The sequence below is a fragment of the Rattus rattus genome, chromosome 10, assembly GCF_011064425.1.
Source record: "Rattus rattus isolate New Zealand chromosome 10, Rrattus_CSIRO_v1, whole genome shotgun sequence".
Classification (NCBI taxonomy): domain Eukaryota; kingdom Metazoa; phylum Chordata; class Mammalia; order Rodentia; family Muridae; genus Rattus; species Rattus rattus.
The window spans coordinates 41,626,686-41,649,546 of NC_046163.1; the positions used below are offsets into that span (position 1 = coordinate 41,626,686).

Genomic DNA, 22,861 nt, shown 5'->3' on the forward strand with positions numbered 1-22,861 from the left:
CCTGGAAATGTCATATGAAATCAGAGGGATTAATAAAGTCTATGCATTGTGCCTGGTGAGGAAAATTACTTTCCTTCTATTCTGCTGGTGCATTCTTGCTCTTGGATTCAAATACATTGGGTATATGGTCTACTGTAGACCAGCTCAAGAGAAGATAGCCATTCTAGCAGCTTGGAAATTCTCCTAACAAAAGTGACCAGGTGACAGCCCAGTTGTTGTAGGTAAAGTCTACTAAACAATGGATTCCAATCCTGTGCATATGTCAGCTTCTCAATGTTTCACGTGGCAGGAAGTCATCACGTATTTGACAAAAGCATCCAGGACAGAGACCAAGGCCACCAGAAAACAATGCACTCCGAGATTAAGTGCATTATAAAAGAAGAATCCGTAAAGGTTCTGATTAAAATCCTTAATAACTGCACTCGTGAAAGCAAGAGCAATCTGCTATTTATAAAACATAAACATAACATGCATAAAATCAGAAGATGCTCTTGGAACCTCAGAAATACACAACTGAAAAATTAATTAGAGATTATTCTAATTGAATAAATCATGCAAGTGTGAAGGGAGAAAAGACTGAAGAGTGTGCATTAGATGACCGACAGTTCAGAGGAGAGGAGAAGAAATAGTAAGAATTAGAAACAAAGACAACAAATAAAAGGGGAGGGTTAACCATAGCAAAAATTGAAAGCCCTAGGACTGAGGCCCACACATCTCCATGTTGAAAGCACACATCTCTGAGAGTCTTTGGTCACTTTAGACACGCACACGCCCGAGTGTGCAACTGAGGTCTTTGAAGATGGTCACTTCTCAACTCAGAAAGGAAAAATTAAGACATCAGCATAAAGAAGAGACTTTTCTGGATTCCGATCTACAAATAACAAGAAAAAATGTCCCCGATGTTAATATTTATATCAAATAAGTACTAACTAATCTTCATTGTTGTTTGCATTTCCTGCTTTCGGTGAACATTAAAAATAAAAGACAATAGAAGTGTTCTCATTGGCACATTTGGGAAACTCTTACAATAACTAAGTAAGCATAATCATTCTGTCGCAGAGTTTATTTTATTAACCTTCAAAAATAAGCACTTCATGAGGTTTGACAGTGTCTATGCTCCTGGCTTTCATTTAATGTAATTTTTTTTTTTTGGAGCTGAGGACCGAACCCAGGGCCTTCTAGGCAAGCGCTCTACCACTGAGCTAAATCCCCAACCCCTGTAATTTTTAATTATGTAGTATTTGTCTGTTTCCATAGTTATTCTTCTCTCATCATCTAAAGTATAAAATATTTATCAACATTGACCCTGCAGAATTTTGTGAAATCAAGTCATGGGAATTTGGGCCACCTGGATACGTGACCAAAACTCTAGGATTCTTACAGCGGTTCTTTCTCATCGGAAGGGTCATGCGCACTCACCTTGAGGATCGACTTCTTTGGCTAGCTTCAGGGCATCTGAGTTCGCAAGATCGGTGTTGGCTGGTGTGACAGCCAAAATCAGACAGTTCTCCCTGGTGATGAACTGCATAATCATATCTCTGATCTGATACTCAATATCTGGCGGCTGGTCTCCCACGGGCACTTTCGTTATTCCAGGCAGGTCGATTAGCGTTAGGTTTAACACTGTGTGGGGAAGAATGGGAGAGTCTTATGGATACCCGTCCAAAAGACACCCACAAGGTGGTCTAGAAGGCACCATAGGTGGCTGCGTCATCTGCCACTTAGTTCAGCTTTACGTATTATGAATGTGAATGACTCCATCACAACGGTGGAGAAGGGAGAGCATGGAGTGCAAAATGAGTGTGCTAGTCTCTTCTATTTTTACATGATTGTGCTAAGCCAGACATTCATCTTAATGTAATCTGAACGGCATTGATTTACATGCCTACCAGTTTGCTGAGAGAGCTTTCATGCCCCAGCCGTCAGAACTAGGCAGCTATAATTAAAACACTGAACAGTAGATGCATATGCTGTCTGCCAGTCTTGTGTGTCGCCTTCAAATGGTATCGAAACTTTCAGGGTGGCAATCGCCCTTCCCTTCTAAGGCATCATCTGCTGTTTGCAGAGGGTTAGCCACTTCGCCTCTGTGGAAGCTGTGGGCCATTTGGGTTGCTTTGAGGGGAGCAGGTGGGCTGGACTTGTCAACGGCAAGGCAATTCCAGTGCGACCTGACTACTGTCTTCTCCTCGGTGTGGGTGCCGAGTCCTTGTGGGAAATCATGCTGACAGCCTAGGGCTAAAGGTCACACTTGGTTCCTCAGGAATGAGGTAAATAAAAATATAAAAGTACTACAGGGGAAGCCACTGGGAAGGACTCAGCCACAGACCTCTAACATTTTTTGGCACAGACTAAAGACAGTAATAAAAAAGTTTTCAGATGCCCACCTTGCAGTCTCTGATTTCTGAAAGTTTATAATAAAATAAAGGGGTTCTTTTCCATTCCCAAGTCAATTCCAATGTTGTCAGCCCCTTCCTGTCTCTCTCTAGATAACCTGAGCTCTCTGAACTGTACAGTGGACGTTGGGGTTCAAGCATCCCAGAGACTCAGCATGGTTTGCATGTTCTGCAACGGAATTGGTCTGGAGAATCATTCAAACGTAAAAGTCGCCCTTACCGTGGGGAGAGTAGACTCGCAGGTTAATGGGTACAGAAGAGATGCCTTTATTCATTCCTGTTACTCGGTCCGTTTCTGCTTCGATCTCGTGGCGAACTTCATCAAAATCTGTAAATTTTTTTCCTTTGCAATGTAGAAACTCGGCATATTCTACAACAAACAAACGACACCAAAAATAACAGAGGTGCGTTTATGTCAGGATAGCATCAAGCAACCAGTGCCTTATTTAAGTAAAAATCAAATTACCAATGTTGTTCCTCAGCTATCAAAACAACTCGGCAGTTACCAAGAATGATGATGCTCTAAAAATGACAAGTTTGCTAATTTTTGCATAACAATTAGGTCCTATAAGAAGTCCCTGAGCCATGAAGCCTAACAAATGGTTAGAAATAATTGTGGCTGCCTGAATGATAGGCCAAACAAAAACATAGTACTCTGCTTTAAAACCTAACATCTGGGGTGCATGCAAGGCCCACCCACTAACACTGTGCCACCCGCATCTCCTACTTCAACATCGCCATCCCGTTAGGATGGAATGCTGTTACACAAACATGACGTCAGAAGCTAGGTGACTTAGAAACAGTATTTGCTCAATTCTTTTTAAATGCAGTAGATTTAGCAACATTCTATTTAAAATACCATATACATAGAAAGTATACATAGAAGTTTTCTCAAGGAAAAAAATAGACAAAGTATTACATCGAAAATATTTGCCTGCAGTCAAGAAAATACTATGTAGTCAGAAGAAAGAATTCTTTTAAAAAGCTAAATAACAGAAAGATAGAAGAGTGTTTGATTGGTTGTTTGACTTTTGTTTGTTTTGGGGGTTTTGTTTTTTTTTTTTTTTTTTATTTCTTCTTTTTTGAAGCAATGTCTGACTATACATTCCAAACTGGTCTAAAATTTGCTATGTAGCCCAAAATGGTTTCAAACTCCTGCCTCAGCCTCCTAAGTATTGGAATTACAGAGGCATGACAACACTTCCCAACTTTGATACTACCAATTTTGATACCCGCTTCTAGACATATCTTTGAAAACAAAACTTTACAATAGTCGTAATGGTAAACAAATCTTGGAAGATATTTTCATTTCTCCAAGTTGAATAACTATTCCCTCAAATATATAGTAAGGTTGAGCATCTTGGGCCCAGTGGACAGTTGAGTCAAGGCTAGGAAGCCTTTCTACATATTTCTCCAGAGACATTGAAAATTCATCTCATAAAACCGGCCAAAGCCAATTGGGACATTGTTTTAGAGTATGGCCCCTCTTCATCAAGCACCTCAACATTGACTTGAGGATCCACAGAGGATTTAAAGCCAACAGAGGCTTTGTGGAGGAGACATGAGTCTGCACTTTAAATGCTAGGACATGGGATAGAGAGAGAGAGAGACGTGGGAAAGGCTGATAGGTGGAGTAGGAACAATGTACTGAAGTGTGGAAAGAAGTCCAGGCCATATATGAAGAGAGAAGAAACCAGAGTCTTAATTATGTCAATAAATCTCCAGCAGAGGCTTCTGTCTAGACCTGTTCACTGAGGATAAACTAAAGGTTTGACCTCATTTGAGACTTAAAAATCAGTTTTAATTGGAAAATAATTCTTTATGCTTACATAACATCAGCTTCCTTGTCCCACTCCATTGTTTCAACCATTGCCTTCTAGAGCTGAACAAACAGGGGTCTGGCAAGTGGGAAGACCAGGGACTAATCCGAATGTCCACTCTCAGAGTTCACCTCCTTCCTGGGACTCCCGTCACCTGCCCTTGCTTATCTGACCTCTGTTCCCATCTCCTATCAGCAGACAAATAGTTCCCATCTCCTCCACAGCAAAGGGAGTGAAACAAGGCCTTCTGGGGGGGGGGGGACTAAGGAGTTCTGCTTCAAGCCACCAGCGTTCTGAAATGACCTTGCTTTCCAATTGCTAGAGTGACAGTCACAAGCTCGCAGAATTACTGTCTTTCCTATCAAGATGTACAGACAGAATTTCTCTTGTCTTCTTAGGTTCTCCACAGGATAATCAGTCCTCCTCTCTGCAAAATACCGAGCTGGCTCAGAGGGCACATCTGGACGCTGGCGAACACCCAGCAATGGTTCATAGGGCTTTGGCACCTGTCCTGGAGAGATCACTTTGTTTTTTTCTAGAGTTTTCCTCTACCACCCGACATTAGTATCAGAATATAACTCTCCAGAAGATGGGGCTTTCATTTCATTTTCCTTTCAACTTGCAGGAATGTGAGCATTTGAAGGTCACCTTTGAAGGCTCGTGGACAGAGGAAAAAAATCAGATCTCAAATAAATAAATAGTAATATTAGAAATGGTTCAGGACCTAGTTCAGTGATGTATGGATGTTGAGCATAGGCAAGGTTCCAAGGTCTCCCCAAAACACAGTGGAAAAGTGGGAAGAAAGTAATTTTAAAAAAAATAAAACTCTTTATTTTCCCATCTGGTATAGTGTGTGGAAAATGCACCGGTTAGACTTGCCACTAGGCTAATTATTACAACCAGAAAGTTCACAGGGGTTCTATGGGAGCCACACTTTCGCCAGTTAATAAATTTGAGTGGAATGACTGGTCAGAATGCAGAGAATACGTGACTATTGATTGCTTGGCCCTAAATGCAAAACCTCTATCACACCCTCTAAGACCCAGGGCACAGCACAGAAAGGCAGGTAGGAAAGTCCATAGGACCTGGGGAGGGGAGACCTATAAAACCCCATCTTCCGGGTACGATGTGGTCGGTGGAGTCATGAAGCACAGCGGCCGGGGCAGCTGACAAGACCTACATCAAAAGTAAGACCCAAGTACAAGGGCCTGCTTGAGAAGAGTAGTATCTTTAGGAGTATGAGAGAGGGCCAGAAGGATTGAATGTGATTATAATACATTACACAATGGTGTCAAATTATCAGTTAAATTCATAAAAATTTACTGATGACAATTTGAGTAGCACAAAGCTGGTGTCCTTGGTTGCCACTAGATGGCACCTACTTGCTCTCGCTCTCTGCAGAAACCTAACCGATGTCCTTCCAGAAGGTTGTGAAACAACCGAGGTTTTCAATTTAGATTTAACTTTGCTTCTGGACTCTAGAAACTACTTTTGTCCTAGAACTTGGAGAGTCTGTGTGTGCGGGATCATCAGAAACCTTTGTGTCCCACAAATGCATTCTGGGATGTCTTCATTCGTCAATTGAAAAATCCTCTTTAAAAATCTACTTGCAGAAAGTGGGGCTTAACAGAGGGGGAAGAAACGGCTGCTGACTCACAAGGTTACTATGTAGTGACGTTATGTAGTAACAATGTGTACCTGCCGGTTGACAAAAGTGGTAGAGACAATAAAAGAGAGGGGATGCTGGATGTTGTGGGAGATTTTGGAGTAATATTTTGTTTGAGGCTTCTTTGATATGATTAGGTGGCATTTGAGCAACAACTAAAGAACAGGAGGGGGCAGGCTATCTCTGTGTGAGAGTATTGAGACAGAGTCACTGATGCTGAGGTGTGCTGGGCTTGCTGGAGAGGAGCATGAAGGCTGGTGTGTTGGAGATGGGATCAGGCTTAGATGATGGAGAGTCATTCTAGGGCCTTTTGTGTTTACCCTGAGTGATATGGTAGACTATCGAGGGACACGAGTTAGAGAGAAAGTATGATGACATTGAAATGAGTGACACTGGATGCTGGCTGTGTTAAGGACAAGCAATGGGGAGTTAGAGGAAGCAGATGCTGGAATAGTCCAAGTCATAGTTGAAGATGCTTGGAGCAGAGGCACCAAAGCGAGGCATTGAGAAATTGTTGGATTCTAATATACTTTGAAGGGCAGAAAAATATGATCTACGGATGGGATCAAGTTGGACTGCCAGAGAGGGGGCTGCTAACGGTAGCTTCACAGGAGTCCACCTCAGCAATCAGAAGAATTCTGAAGTACAAGAAACTGAAAGGAAAGAGTTTGGGACAGGATGGGGAAGGAGGCAGAAATCAGGAGTCTAGGCGGGCACTCCCTGAGCTGCACTGTGTGGGTAAGCATTGAGCTGTACCTGAGTGCTCACACACACACACACACGCACACACACACACACACACACACACACACACACACGCACACACACACACACACACACACACACACACACACACACACACACACACACACACACAGAGCGACATCTGCTCCTGATAGGGGTTGTACCAATGCAGTTGATTCAGTTTAATCCGGATTGTGTGGCTGCTGCAGGCTCCCCCAGAAGATGGCAGTCAAGTGCTTGAAGCCAAAAAAAATAAGGTGGCTTTTTCTAATTAGCACAGAAATGCCTCTGGGGCTACATTCCTAGAGTCTGTCATTCAGGGAGAAGGCTGAGCTGGATAAACATATATATTTGGAACTCAGGCAAAAGGGCTCAGAGCGCTGGGCCCTGGTGTGGTAATCAGGAACAGAGATGGAGTGCTGAGAGAAAACTCAGGAGAGGTGAGTTGAAGCCTAACAGGAAGGTGAAGACCTTCCAGGCCCTCCATGAAGTTGGTAAGAGCAGTCACAGTGGAGGTGTGGGAGAAAGGATAACTCATTTGCAGTGACAGGAAACCAAGAAGCCAGGAACTAGAGACCGATGATCAGCAACGCTTTTAAGGAGTTTTGTTATAAAAGCAAGAGAAGCATAGCCGGACTCTGGGGCAGAATGTGAAGTCAAGAGGGCTCCCTGTGATACACGCAAACAAACAGCGTGTTCATAGGCTCACACTGACAGCTTCTCTGCGTTACAGGAGAGGTGACAACGTAAGAGCAAGAGGCAGGAGATGCTGAATCTGTCTCAGGGAAGAGGCAGCGAAAGGCCAAAAAGAACACAACAACCCCAGAAGCTCACATGTAAAGTGGAAAGAAACAGAACAGGCTGGAGTGAGGGTGATAGGGATGCGTGACATCCACCCTTGAGGGTGAGAACTTGTCATGCCTGTCTCAAATCAACGACTTTAAAGGCGTTTCTGCTGCTAAGACTGATGACCTGAGTTTGATCCTGGAACCAATACAGTAGGAGAGAGGCTGCACCTTCAAATTATACGCACGCGCGCACACACACACACACACACACACACACACACACACACACACACGAAAGAATTCACGCACACTTACTACAAAATAAATGTAAAATAAAGGTTTGGTTTGGTTTGGTTTAATGGGCTAGAGAGATGGTTTGGTAGTTAAGAACACTCATTGCTCTTGCAGAGGACCAGGGTTCAGGTCCAAGGACATATATGGCAACTCACTTATCTCTAACTATAGTTCCAGGGAATCCAGTGCCTTCTTCTGGCCTCTACAGTCATTGATGTTGCATGTACATGAATGCAGGAGAAAAATATTCATACGCATAAAAATAAAACTTAGAATTAAAAATTAAATGGAACTAAATTGAAAACATAAAAAATGCTTGCATGTATTTTCATTGGCTATTAATTGTACAATAATAGTATTTTAACTACAACATAAATTACAGGAAGAGAGAGAGAGAAAGCGTACACACCAGCTAGCTATAGAAGGAGTCTAAATGGGTAACCAAATTAACCATAGCAAGTATGTACCTCTGGGCTCAGATCTGCCTAGCACTTCAGGAAAACCTGACAGGATGGGGATTTTCCTGTGGAGTCAAATCTTACAGGATTTGCAAACTGATGCTTTACTGTTACCTGAGTTGACAAAGAGAAGCTGTCTATAATCCATCCTCTACTCAGTCTGAGACTCACAGGTCTGGACTCCTCTGTGTCCAACCATATGGTGAGAATTGACAGACATGCGCCCCACTTTCTTACTAGAAAAAACACACTTCGCAGAACTGCAGTTCACAGCCATGGGATTAGCCTGCTCTACAGGATCCTCTAGCAGCAGATCCAGTGCTGTTAAGGGATGTCCGTACCTAGCAGGAAGACCGTGAGTAAGTGGAGGGCAGAGGTAGCGTTTTCGTGCACTTGCCCACTGGTGTTAGGAAGAGGGACCATCAGCCAGCACAAGGCATCATAATTCTCAAGTGAGTCTTTACAAGCAATCAAAGCCTAAAGGATCATGTTTATCTCCCTGCTGTTCAAAATACAAGTACATGAAAAGCTCAGAGAGGGTTATCACAAAACCGATGCACCACTCAGGGAGAGGGGGTTTATTTGTGTCTGGGTGTGAAGGAAATTCTAACACTGAGTCTAAGCTGAACTCCATAGAACAGGTTTTTGAGACACTGAATAGTGAGACTTTTTAAAGGCCTGGAGAAAGTCGTTTACAATGCTAATCTATTTTGCTTGAAGACCAATAGGCGCAATCTCATTTTACGATTTTGAGAGGCGTGCTCATAGAAAAATGCAGTCTCCCCTGTTCTTTTCCCTCCAAATGCGGCTGTGTGGAGTGGTCTCTTTCTCCAACAATGCCAGGCTTCAGCCCAGGATCGATCGGAGCAGTTCATTCAATATCTTAGCCACGAGCTGGGATAAAGGATGAAGGCTGTGTGTGCCTGAAACCCTGGGAACGCATCGGGAAATTCTAATTTGGGGCAGTATATCTTCAGTTTCACAAAGCAGAACCCTTAGCTTTAAATACCTTTCGTGTTTTCTCAGTGGTAGGACAGCCTGTACTAAAGCTATGGTAAGATGCACTTTATAGCGGATAATACTAATAATGCAAGTGCATTTTTTTTAAACACAGAGCCATGGCTCTTTAGTTCCCTGTACAACAATTAGCGCTGTCATTTTGACCAGTAGGGAAAAACAGATTATGCTAGGTTAAACAACTGACAAACTGTGCGGGGGAAGAGTGAGGCAGTGTCTGCTTGGGCATGATTCCAATCATCTGAGAAAGACACAGCATGACCATAAGAGTTTAAATGTTTCCCATATGCACCCCTCCCAGGGAAAACACGTATATCTTTCAATTACTCAAGGTTAACTAGTAAGCAGCAAGTACGGAGGACAGGTATACAAGCACTCATCAATCTTTATTCTGAGATTTGTGTGTTCAGCATTTTATCTGTAGCCTTCGGCTTTGAAATGTTCTGATAATGCTGCTTTCTGAGCAAAGGGCATCAATGAAAATAGGCTGCATTTATCACATAAGCAAGAGGCATTTGTGACACAATTAGCTTTCTTTTCTGGGTGTAAAGAGTACCTTCGTATGACTGACTGTATTTTTAAACACATTTCCCCAAAGGTAGAGGCTACATTGAATGTGTCTGTCGTTCCCTGTCTGCAGTATTCTTCCTTCTCTAAAGGAATATACTTTGCATAGATCATTGAGAAATGCCAGTTTTCAAAAGGAAAACTTCAGATGTTGGAGGGAAGTGGAGGGAGGGAACTGGGCAGGAAAAATGATAGGGAAAGCAGGGGAGAGAGAACGGAAATCAGTGGTGGGGGATTGGGAGAGCAAATGGGTCTGTGGGAATGACACCAGCTGAGACTCTTAGCAGTGGGGGATATGGATGCTGAAGTGGCCACTTCCTGTAGCCAGGAAGGACTCCCAGTGGAGGGATAAAGACAACAATGCACCCACAAAACCTTTGACCCCAAGCGTGCCCTGCCTATAAGACATGCAGAGACTATAGGACTGAGATAGAGGGAATGGCCAACCAATGAATGACCCAAATTGACACCCATTCTACGGGCAAGAACCAATCCCTGACACTATTAATGATACTCTGTAAAGCTTGCAGGCTGGAGCCTAGCCTAACCGTCCTCTGAGAGGCTCCACCCAGCTGCCAGTGAAAACAGATTCAGAGACATTATTCGGAGCTCTAGGAGTCTTGTGAAAGAGTTAGGTTAGGGAAGGACTGAGAGATCCAAAAAGGACAGGGACTCCACAGGAAGACCAATAGAGTCAACTAACCTGAAGCACTGGGGTCTCTCAGAGACGGAACCACTAACCAAACAGCAAGCCTGGGCTGGACCTAGCCCCACCCACCCCATGTGTGGCAGATGCAGCTCAGTCTTCATGCGGGGTCCCCCAACAGCTGGGAGGGAGCTGTCTCTGAATCCGATGCCTGCCTGTGGACCCTGCTCCCGTAACTGTGCCACCTTGTCTGACCTCAGTGGGAGAGGACGTGCCTAGTCCTAGTGTTCTGATGTACAAGGGCAGGGTGATGGGCGTGGGCTCCCCCTTCTCAGTGAGTAGGCGGGGGGGAGGATCTGTGTGAAGGGAGCACTGGGAGGAAGGGGCTAGTATTGGGCTGTAAAGTGAATAAATAAATAAATTATAACAAAACAAAGAAGCAAAACTTCTACACAGGCGTGAAGGCAAATGTCCAGAGCAGTGGATTCGGTAGATGTGCAGGACTAGATACTAACCAGAAGTTGATTTTATTATTAAGGTAAACAAAGGAAAGTTTAGCATGGGCAGCCGTGGGGGTGTGTCTAAAGATGCAATGACTCAGGGAGTGATTAATGGAGGAAAATCAAAGCTACAACTGTGTGGAGTGGGAATGAGGAGAGCCAAGATTTCATAGAAGGTTAAGTCTTAACTAAGCAAGCGTCAGGAAATAGACACAGAGTTCAATATTCAGACTGGACAGCTCTCAGGGGGCAAGGAGAAACAGATTGAAACAGAATTCTAGATCCAAAATGAACAAGATGTGAACTCAGAAATCCAAGATGCAAATTCAGTCCTGAAAAGTAAGGCAGAAACAAAGCCGGATGAATAGCACTCAGGTTCAAGATTAATAGCAATGTCATCTCCGTCCAATACGAAACAATGGCCTTGCCAGTTGTGTTTCCCATGGGTCTGGATGGAGCTGAGCCAACACGCCAGGACTTATTGGCTCTTCAGAACTTGTGTAGTTCTGGTTTATGAGAACAAGAACAGCCCTTCACAGAAACAAGCACAGGTAAGGGATTGGGTATGCAGTATTGTCTCTCAACTATACAAAGTAGCAAGCTAATAATCAGTAACTTCCTTTTAAATAGGTGGGATAAGGGCTACTCCCCACCCCCAAAGCTTTAAAAATATAACAAAAATCTACTCTATTTCCTAGATCTATTATCCATTCAAAACGCAAGAGCTAAACCACACTGCAAATACTAAAATTGTAAGTAGTACACCAAGGGGAGTGGTAATTATTTCAAGTTTCAACAGCATCTGGTAGGACTGACCTCTTGCCCTAGACATTCTCTTCTCCTGTCTTCATTATTCCTACTCTGCCTGCTTTGCTCACCATTCTAGACCCTTGTCCATAGCCCACTGTTCTTTCTCTTGTGTTTCTCACTCTGAGGGGTCAGCACGCCAGACTTCCCTCTCGAACTTTTCTCATCTTTGTCATTGCAGTCCCTTCTACTGCATGATTTCATCTAACCTCAGAGCCTTGGAAAGGTATACATGACATACACATGCACAGACGTGTGTGTGTGTGTGTGTGTGTGTGTGTGTGTGTGTGTCCTAAAGTCCTTTCTCCAGCCTCAGCTCTCCCTTGATGTCCATATTTTTCTATGTAAAATTTTAATGGTTGATATTTTCCTCTGGACTAATGATCCCACGATAAAATTCAACTCCTGACTCCATTGTGCCACCTCTCACCATTCATATGTTCCACATCCAATCACTGCTAGACCCATACTTGCACTCCCTCTTTCTTTTCCTCAGCTCTCTCCCAAACATTTCCTCATGCTCCACTGCAACCAAGCTTCTTCAGAACCCATTCCTCCTCCTTCCCGGACTGCCATGCATACATGCATACATGACTGCATGCATGCATACATACATGCACATACACACACACACACACACACACACACACACACACACACACACACACACACACACACACACACACACGGAAGAACCTAATTGTCTTCCCTGATCCCCTCCTGTTCCTCAATCCATTCAAACCCAACACCTGGAGATCAGGGCCTTTCTACAAGTTGCTCTTCTTCAGAATGCTCTTCCCACAGACCTATTCACATATGGTTCCTTACTGTCACATGTTTCTCACCTAAAATATTAATCCTTTATGCACACTTCCCTGGATAAAGGGAGTCACACTACGTCACTTCTTCCAACTTATCTTCTTGCTATACTTGGTCACTATGTGACGTGGTTTGGTTGGTTTGTCCGTTTGCCTCTACTCAAGGGCTTCATTTGCTACAATATAAGCTCCAAGAGAACTAGAAACATCTGTCTTACCTGTTCTCTTCTCCCAGTGAAATATATCTACAGTGCCATCTGTATATATTTATTGAACTGATGGATAAACAGAATAAATCAGTGAATCAATGAATCAATCAATCAACAAATGAGAGGCAAAGCTGGAGGCGTTTGTAAATGAAAACAGTCTGGAATGTGGCTTCTGGTCTACTGAGACTGAGTTATTTTTGAAATATACAGGTAGACTTTTAAGTAATCAGTTAGAAATAAGGGTTGACATTTTAGCCCAAGAGCCGTGATGACTGGAAGAACTGCATGGACTGAAGCCACAGAGCGGCAGTGGCTGTCAAAGGGAGAACATGAAATGAGTCCAGAAAGAGCCTTGGGCAGACGCAACATTCAAGGTCAGGTAGAAGATAATGTGTTCACGAAGCCGACAGAGAGGCCAAATTCGGAAACACCCAATGTTTGTCAGCACGGGACTCTAAAATGTAGGAACTTTTAGAAGAGAACTTGAGGAAGAGAACAATCGATAGCACTGAAAGATGCTGGAAAGAGATCAGTTCCCATTACTATTGGAATTGATAGAGACTGGGAGGGTGGTATACGGTCTGCAGTAGTAATAAATACTAGTCTATGTGCAATCTAACTAATCTTATTTCAGTGACTTTTGAGATAAAGTGCTTTACCTAATTCTCTGGTTCCTATTTCCATTTGTCTCTTCCCCTGTTGACAGATTTATAGCCATGGGTTCTTGCAGTTGGCAATGCTTTGCATTTTTTAAAGAATTAATTATTTTTATTTTCTGGGCATGAGTCATTTACTTACATGTAGATAAGTGTGCCTTGTGCACGCAGTGCCCACAGAGGCCAGAAGGGAACATTGGATCCCTTAGAACTGGAGTTAAAGGTTTCAAGCCATCCTGCGGGTGGAGGAAGCCAAAGCCCAGTCCTCTGCGAGAGTCATCAGTACTCTTAAGTATTGAGCCATTCTTCCAGCCATGGCGCTCTGATGTTTTAAGCCCTGTTCCCATTTCACTGAATTTTACTCTATACTGAGAAAGCTAACACAGCAAGGTACGTGACCACTAGAGCACAAGGGGCAGGCCAATGCCCCCAAACTCATGAGATTCAGACTATGTTGTGTCTGTGTTTCTGAATCTGTATGGGTCTTTTTTCTTTTTCCCAACCATCAGCTAAATTTCAAAGCTGAAAACATGAAGAGGAAGGGTCTGAGGAAGTAGGATATTCCAGCCCTATCCATGAATGAGCGAATGTGCAAATCCAGAAGCAGCAAATGATTCAATGTTACTTCCTAACAACGCAGGAAGTAACCTGTCAGGTAAAGATCTGTAGAGTGATTCAAAGTGAAATAAGACTGTCATGTAAGTCAGGAATCAGATTTTTAGACAGAAACTATAATGATTGAAAAGTGAAACCACTACCTCACCAAAATATCTTAGATGCAAGGAATAAAGTTAATAAATGAGACCCAGTAGCAGTCAAACCAGAGCAGTTTATACTTCTGTAGTCAGAAATATTCCCAAAGATGATGATGTGGGGTGTGCATAGCGGGAACACAGACATAGGACACTGAGATAGACTCTTACTCTGTAGCCTGGCTGGAGGACTGTCTCTGCTCCCTTACAACTACAACTAAAGGAATGCACCACCACGCCCGGAAGTTGCTGGATATATTCTTCACTCCTCAACTGCTTTACACGCAAATGCATATGGGTACACACACTTCCATTTTTCTATCTTACACGCAATTGACAGTGATCCATCTAAGTAACTAAACATCTTCAGTATTCTTAATAGGACCCTCATACATCTTCAGGATGAATCTTTGGAAGTTATTATTGGCTGAAAACACAGCCAAGTTGCTTTTCTTGTAACGTTGTAAGACATGAGTGAAAGTCTGGGTTTTGCATTGTAAGCGTCTGTTCCCAGTATCATTTATTGAAAAATTTACCGTGTCGCCATTGAATTGCCTTTGTACCTTCGTTGCAAAGCATTTAACTAAATCTGAACAGGTACGTTTTTAACTCCAGTCCCTTCATCTATGTATCATTATTCAAATGCCATGTTACTGATCATTATAGCTTTGTTAGTCTTGAAATCAAATGAAATCGATTCTTCAACTTTACTGTTGTTTTGCAAAGGTGTTTCCGTTATTTTGAGTTTTTTGCATTTCCACATGAATTTTAGAATTAGCCTCTCAGTTTTTATGGAAAAAAAATAATTTTTACCCATTAGAACACTCAGAAAAGGTTTCCTTCTCTGGCCCAAGGAATACACAAGAGGTTGGGGGAATGGACATGGTTAGCTAAAATCATAAGGATTTTTGACAAATATCTTCTCTAAAAGATACATTAACTTAAAAAGAACTATTCTAGCCTGGGAAAATAGCTTGGTTGGTAGGGTGGGCAAGCTCAGCAAGTATCAGCACTGAGTTTAACTGTATTCACCTCATAAATGATGTGTTACACATGCCTGCAAGCCCAGAACTTCAGAAGCAAAAGCATGAAGATCAGAATATCAAATTTTTCTTTAGTTAAATAGATAGTTTGAAGCTAGCCTGGACTACAGCAGATCCTGCCTCCAAAAACAAAAAACAAAAACCAAAAACAGAAAACAAAAAACAACAAAAACTCTTATACTTCCTCTAAACTCTGTCTCAGTAGTGCCCCCATTTCAGTGTTGTGGGGGGCTTATGAAAACATATTTCATCAATTATGCCCCATATACTAGCTAGCTCATCAAGGTAAAATTCCTTGATAAGGAGAGTACATATTTTTGTAAGAAACGAGTACAAATATTTTGTCTTGTAAATTCTTGAGCATATTCGAAATTGTTTGAATAAAATTTAAATGCAAAGAACCCCTATTTTGACAACTGTCTTTGTTTCATAAATGACAAAATCATCTATGACTCAGACCATAAATTCTACTGAGCCATTTGTTGTTTGTTAAATAAAAGGAAAAGCTAAGTATTGGCCAGGAAGAAAAAAATAGCTCAGTGGGACCTATCAATTCGTACATGATAAATAGAAAAACATAAATTTGTTAGGGCAAGGACTGAACGAGCTGAAGGGGTTTGCAACCCCATAGGAAAAACAACAATATCAACTAACCCTCCCTCCCCAGAACTCCCAGGGAATAAACCATCAACTAAAGAATACACATGGAGTGACCCATGGCTCCAGCTGCATATGTAGTAGAGGCATTGTCTGGCATCAGTGGGAGGAGAGGCCCTTGGTCCTGTGAAGGTTCAAAGCCTCAGTGTAGGGAGATGCCAGGGCAGTGAGGCAGGATGGGGGGGGGAGCACTCTCATAGAAGCAGGGGGAGGGGATAGGGGCTTCATAGAGGGGAAAGGGGGAAGGAGGATAGCATTTGAAATGCAAATAAATAAAATAAGCAATATATATAAATAAAAACATAAATTTATAATGCTTTAAAGTTTCCCTTACATGGCCACTGGGGCTTTTTTTTTAAGTTCTTGTTTTGTTTTTGTTAGTTTTGTTGTTCTTTTTACACCAAGAGGTTTTTGTAAAACTACCTGGTACTCAGAAAAAAACATGTATATCATGTAAGCTGATATCCATATATAGCGAAGCACCTATGGGGAAAGCAACTTGAAGTCATGAACTGACATTCAGTGTTACTGTTTTCTAAATCAGCTTGCGTGGACATTGGTCCTTAACTACAACAATCGCCTGTTTTGTTTTGTTTTGTTTTGTTTTTCATGAAAACTTAGTATAAAAATCTGTAAGTTCTTTCACCTCCTTTAAAGGAGATTCTAGCATAGGAAGTAATCACTAATTTTTGCAAACTACAAAAAAGTTGTAGGAGTTGAAAACAGGATAAAGAGTAGAAAAGAAATGAGAAAAAATATTCTTATTTGTCAATTAAGAGCCCTTAACTTAGAGCATGTTTTAAAACTGTGTCTTGGGCTAGAATGATAGCTCAGTAGTTAAAAGCATGTACCGCTCCTGTGGGTGACCCAAGTTTGGTTCCCAGCATCTGCGTTGGGCAGCTTACAAATGCCTGTAATTAGAGCTCTGGGGGATCATACAGGACCCCTCCAGCCTCTGTACACACCTGTACGAAGGCTCACACACTCTCATGTATATTCATAATTAAAAATAAAACATTTTAATGCTTATCTTGTGGGTAACAATGGGAAAAAAGCATGATAACACTGTAGTACCTCTCCTGTTGTCTAAATATGTCACATGTGGAAATTAATTGGAGATTTATTCTATTGCTCAGTGATTATTATTTAATATCGATGTTGCATTTCTCCCAGATGTAAGTTGATGCATACATAAATCATCCCTAAACAAAAATAGGTTTCCTCGTTCTCAAAGAGTCACTCAACCTGTACCATGTTCTACAGTGGCCAAGGCTCGAGAGTCAACCTCGTGACTGTAGTGCTCAGCACGTAGCTTGTGAAGACATTTTAACTTCTGCAGGCTGCAGCTCTCACTGGGAAAACTGATGTCTCTTTCCCAGGCTGCCTGCTCCAGTCAACAGAGTCACCCAGTGACTACTGACATGGCCTCAACAAATTTATACTGCATCAAATAATAAACGGGTAAGGACGTTTAAGATGTCCCTCATTTAAAAAAGAAGCTTAAGGGCCAGGCAATGATGGTACATGCCTTTGATCTCAGCACTGGGGAGGCAGGTAGATCTCCATGAGTTCAAGGTCAGCTTTGTCTACAGAGCGAGTTCTACAACAGCAAAGAGAAACCTGTCTCAAAGAACCAAAATAAATAGACAGACAGACAGACAAATAAAAGGGAAGCTTAAACACACAAGTAAACTATCTAGATAGCAAACCAACCCTTTGATGTCAGGGAAGGTACAGGAGTCATCTCTGGGCACAGGTCCAAGATTTAACGGCAAGCATTCTGGTTCTCAAGAACAAGATGACCCCCTCTGCAACCCCTGCTCCTCACTTCTCCAAGCCCCTCCATCCTTAGCTTCCAATTCTCTTCACAGCCCGGTTCTCCACTGTTACTTCTCCTCCACCCCTCGCCCTCAAACCAGAGCATTTGTGCATGTGAAGGAGGCACGTGTTCTAGTAGCTATAGCGGAGACACATGTCCTGGTCACTATACCATATCATATCTCTACCTTTCACCACAAAAAAGTACAAACTTGCATTTACTCAAAGCTTGACAAATAATCTGAAAATTCACAGAAAATGCCATTCCGATGCCTGCCCTGCAAGAGCATAATCACTGCCACAGTCATGATCTGGGCCTACCAAAGTCTAACGTAGCAAAGGCCAGCTCAACACCATCGTCACCAAAACCTTCTGTCACTCCGCTATGGGGTATGCTTTTCTGTTCTTAAATTTTTTAGAACTTTGCAAATATACCATTTATGTAATTATCCAGGTAGAGACAACCTCAAAGATCTTGTTACAGCTTGCGTTCTCATTTTATATAAATAAGGGAATTAAATTCTAGGAAGTTAAATAACATGTTTAAGAATATTAGGCAACACGCTTAGGCATTCCACAGATGAGTAACTAATATTATATGTGTCCAGAGAACCAGACGGACACATTTCGAATTTCAAATCCGCAATCCTTCTGCACTCAGGGATAGTTAGGAGCAGATAAATGGATACTACAAAATAAACCCAAGCTGCTTGTTGTTTTTCAAAGACTCTGACATCTTAAATATTCCTTCTGGATTTTCTCTTGGTGCACTGAATTTTCTTTTCTTGTTAGCTGTAAAATGATATTCTGCAAAACCATTTCTAAAAGCTTCCTTTAGGGGCAGACGCTTTCTCCTCCCCCTTCCAGGCCGATTGGTTATAGACTAAGTAGGGACTCTCCTGAGTACATGACGGCTCTCTCTGGTAAGAAGTTTAACATCCACAAAATAGTTCCAGCCTTCCAAAACCTGGTCTGCCTTCTTCAACATGGTTTTTCATTTTCTTGGTGAGCAGGAGGTCTTCGATCGTACATGATCCAACTTAAGTTTTCAGAATTCACGCTGTTTTGGTGCTGTGATAGGATTGATGTTCATGCTCATTGAGAACTAAGATTTCTGGCCATATGGAAATCTAACTATCAAGAAACTAAAACTATTGGAGCACAAACCATTCTGTGACCCTGAAGAACTTGGCTAGGTTGGAGTAAGAGAACAGATCTGTGGTAATTAGCAACAGTTTTAAATATAGTTCAAAATAAATCAAGCCACTGCTGTAACTGACAGTTGAATCGTGTGGCATGGTGTTTCTATGGGTTTTCAAAGCAAAGAGGTCATCTGAAGCTGAGAGGGTCTATGCATGATTTATGGGAAGGGGAGAGTCTGGACTAGAGGCAAGAGGATAGACAGCACAGGGAGAAGCCAAACTGAGAAAGAAGTTGGGTGTAGTAACTCGTGCCTGTAATCCAGCACTCAGGAAGCTGAGGAAAAACGATGGGGAGTGCAATACCAGCCTGAGCTACACAGAACGACATCACCACAGTTTAAAAGAGAGAGCCAAGAAAAGAGAGAATTTGATATTATAAACCAATTATTAATAAAAATCATCCGAGGGTTGGGGATTTAGTTCAGTGGTAGAGCGCTTGCCTAGCAAACACAAGGCCCTGGGTTCAGTCCCCAGCTCCGAAAAATAGAAAAAAAAGAAAAATCATCCGAGACAAAGAGCAAGTGAACTGTAGGAAAACCAAGTGGGCAAACGACAGCATCATAGAAAAGCTGTGTGCGTGGATAAGAGCATAAAATGAAGGCACAAGGCCTAGTGGAGGAGCATAAGAGATGGGAGGGGATGAGCCCTCCTCGTGGATCATTCTTATGAGATAATACGCATAAGCCAATATCTCATATTTGTACAAGAATGTGAAATACAGAGGCCACTGTTTCTAAATTATCACCATTAAAGAAAGAGCTGGAGTTTGGCAAGCACCTCATTTGATTGCTAGAAGCTGTTATGAAAAAGTTCACTGTAGGGAGGAAAAAAACTGAGTTGTGACGAAAGTTGCCTGATTCTTCTTTGTAAATGACTTAAAAGAACAAATGGAAGAGCTAATTGGGGGTCATTAATAAACAACGATGAGGGGGGTTTAGAAGGGGCGGTAGTTACATTGGCATTGCCCTTCATGACTCCCGTGTGAATACTCCTGATTTTAAGTGCAGTCATCACAAGGCAGAAAGCACTACATGCAAAAATTCAAGTCATCCCAAACGCAATTTAGAGATTGATTACACAACTTAGGAAAAACTGTCCCACTGCTCACATTCAAAACAAATATGAATAATTTTATATCAAATGCACATTTTCTCCTTTCTTCTTTCTTTCTTTTCCTTTTTCAAGATAGGATATCACATCAGGCTCCCGAGGACTGGGATCATAGGTGTGAGCTACCACACCTAACTTTCTACATGTATTTTATTCTGCATTGTTTACCACTAAGGTTATTTTTGTGCTTTCTTTATGCTTCTCCAGTTTCCTCTGGGTTATTTGCTCTCCTGCTCAGGAAGAACTGATTCCTTTTCAGGGAGGATCACTCCCGTGTGGCATGGGAGGTCCTGTGTCAGGTACCCTGACTGTGAGTGCTGTACTCCAGCAGAGCATCCCAAGTCTTTGGTTCACTTGTAGATGTGCGCTGACTAGGGACTCTGCATCCAAGCCCTTCAGATCAACATTACTCTCCACATTTGTAAGCATGCATAAAAACATATCAGCATAATGACACACACTGTATCCTTAAGGTGATATCTTTGGGGGCTTTCTGAGTGTGCACACCTTGTTTCAAAGGTGCTCTTAAAGCCAACATGAAAATCTGAACTCTTGATATGCATGATTTTGTAAGGTTTTCTGGGTCAAGAGAGTAGCCAATCATTTCAAAGATCACCTCAGGCTCCTTTAAAGAAGAGCCCTACACATCGTTTCTTAAGGCAGATTTGTTACATAAGCCATGGACTAGCTCGCCATACATTGTCTCATGCTGACATCCACAAAGTCCTGGAGTATTCTTATCCTGGCTAAGCTGTAACTTCTGTGTGTCCCAGTTTCCTCCTGTATGAAGTGAGCAGAATAGTAACGTCTTAAAAAGTAGCAGGGTTTTCCAAAAGCATTGTCTTTGCCTTTGTTTCTTTTCCTGTTCCTATAATAAAATACTATGACAAGAGCAACTTAAGGGATAACAGGTTTACTTTGTTCATAGCTCAAGGTACAGTTCATCATGATGGGGCAATCAGGGGGACAGGAGCTTGAAGCAACTGATCATGCTGCATCCTCAGTCAGAAGGGGAGAGGAATGGATTCATGATTGTTCATTCTACACACACACACATATTTCAGGTCCCTTAGTTGGGGGGGCAATGAAGCACCCACTGTAAGAAGTCTTCCCAGCTCTCCTAAAACAGTCAAGGTAATCTCCAGCAAAGGCAAGCCAGAGAACCATATCCCAGGGAACTCTAGACTCTGTTATAACTCTACCCTCTGTCAATTTGACACCTAAACACACCACTCTGAAACCATAACCTTCTTTGCCCTTTGCCCCCACAGGATCATTACCATTAGTATAACATGCTAAGACCAACTTTACAAACCCCCATAGTCTTCAACAGCTCCGATACCTGTAAAGTCTAGTTTCCAATGTGGATAGCCCTACCTGTCCAGCCCCACCTATACATCCATCTCTCCCGAGCCAGCTAGACTCCATGCCCAAAGCTTTTCTTGATGGGTCTCGGGATCCTGCCATCTCTGATATTCCAGAATCTCAATGCAGTTTAAGCTTCACTTTCAGTGCTTCACGCAATGGTCTCTCAGAGTCTCTTTGCAAGGACAGCGCCACGCACAGCTCCGTAGCTTTTCATGCAGCTCCCATGCCTTCTAAACTAGTATCACATAGACATTACTATGAAGATGAAGGCCCTCCCTTACGCAACAACTGTAGCAGCTTCTGTGTTTTAAAGCTGAGGAAATGCTTTCCTATGTGGTTGAGTTCAAGGGAACAGGGAACCCTCCTATCTGGGCTTTCTTCCTTAACTGAAGTTGGGTCTTCTCAACAGGAAGCCACTAGTGGGTGAGATCTTACCTTCAGGGTCACAGTGAAACACAGACATTTATGTTCAGGGGTGCTAGTTTCTTTAACAATTATAGTTGCTTTCTCAACACTAAATGACTATTATTTTCCTGTCTTGAAAGTTCCTGTGCCAAAGAAGTTAATCCATTATCTTTAAATTTGGCTTCACCCATGCTCTCAAGATATGGTCAGATTAAAGCCATATTTTCTAAACTATCACATAAATAGCCCTTATTGCAGTTTCTGATTAGAATCCGAGTTCCCTTTTGAAATCTTGTGAGCCACGCCTCCATTATGTGTTCTCTCAGCATTAGTGTTGTCCAAGATAATTCCAGGAACGATCCATTGATCTCTGCCTCTAACACACTAAAACATTTCTAGGCCAAAATACCGAACTCTTCTACATTTCAGCCACAAATATCTCCACGTGGTCAGCTCTGTTGTAGCAAAGCCCCTCCACTCCGTGTCGATGTCTGCCCTACTTTCTTTTCTAGTCTCTGTGACAAAAATCTTCTGACAAAGGCAACTCAGGGAGAAGGAGTTTATTTTAACTCACATCTCAAGGTAGAGTCAATCATGAGGGGAGATCAAGGCCTCGTGAACTTGCAGCAGCTGGTCACATCAAGGTCACAATCAGAAACAGAAAGGAATGGATGTGTGCTTGATGCTAATTCCTTTTCTCCATGTATACATCCCAGGACCATAGGCAGAGCATGGTGTAACCCACCACAGATGTGACTTCCCACCCCAGATCAGTCATGATGATAATCCCCTAATAGCCCAGGATCATAGCCAGAGAGCATGGTGTAACCCACCATAGGTGTGACTTCCCTCCCCCAGATCAGTCATGATAGCCCCTAGGATTGTGCCGAGGGACTAATCACCTGGCTGTGATCAGTCTACATTCTGTCATCTAACAACAAACACTAACTAACCACTACAGCTTAGAATGCTTACTGTATGTGGTCTCCCTTTATTGTTCTTCAATAGTTATAAGTTTGTCATTGGATTGTTTAAAACACACTCTAAGCTACCATTTCTGTGGTGCTTTAAAACAGTTCGTATGAAAGTAAAATTAGGAATACAATGCAAAAAACCTATTTTA

At 42.3% G+C, this 22,861-nt stretch overlaps 1 protein-coding gene across 4 annotated transcripts in view; it reads right to left on the reverse strand.

The window, feature by feature from the left end:
- Dnm3 (dynamin 3) overlaps nt 1-22,861 on the reverse strand; it is a 465,110-nt gene that overhangs the window by 333,171 nt on the left and 109,078 nt on the right. For all 4 annotated transcript variants that reach the window (XM_032914813.1, XM_032914814.1, XM_032914816.1 and 1 more), the window contains exons 3-4: nt 2,614-2,763; nt 1,420-1,623 (exon numbers count right to left, since the gene is read on the reverse strand). In XM_032914813.1, the coding sequence (XP_032770704.1) occupies nt 1,420-1,623; nt 2,614-2,763 (354 nt within the window). The remainder of the gene's footprint in view (nt 1-1,419; nt 1,624-2,613; nt 2,764-22,861) is intronic.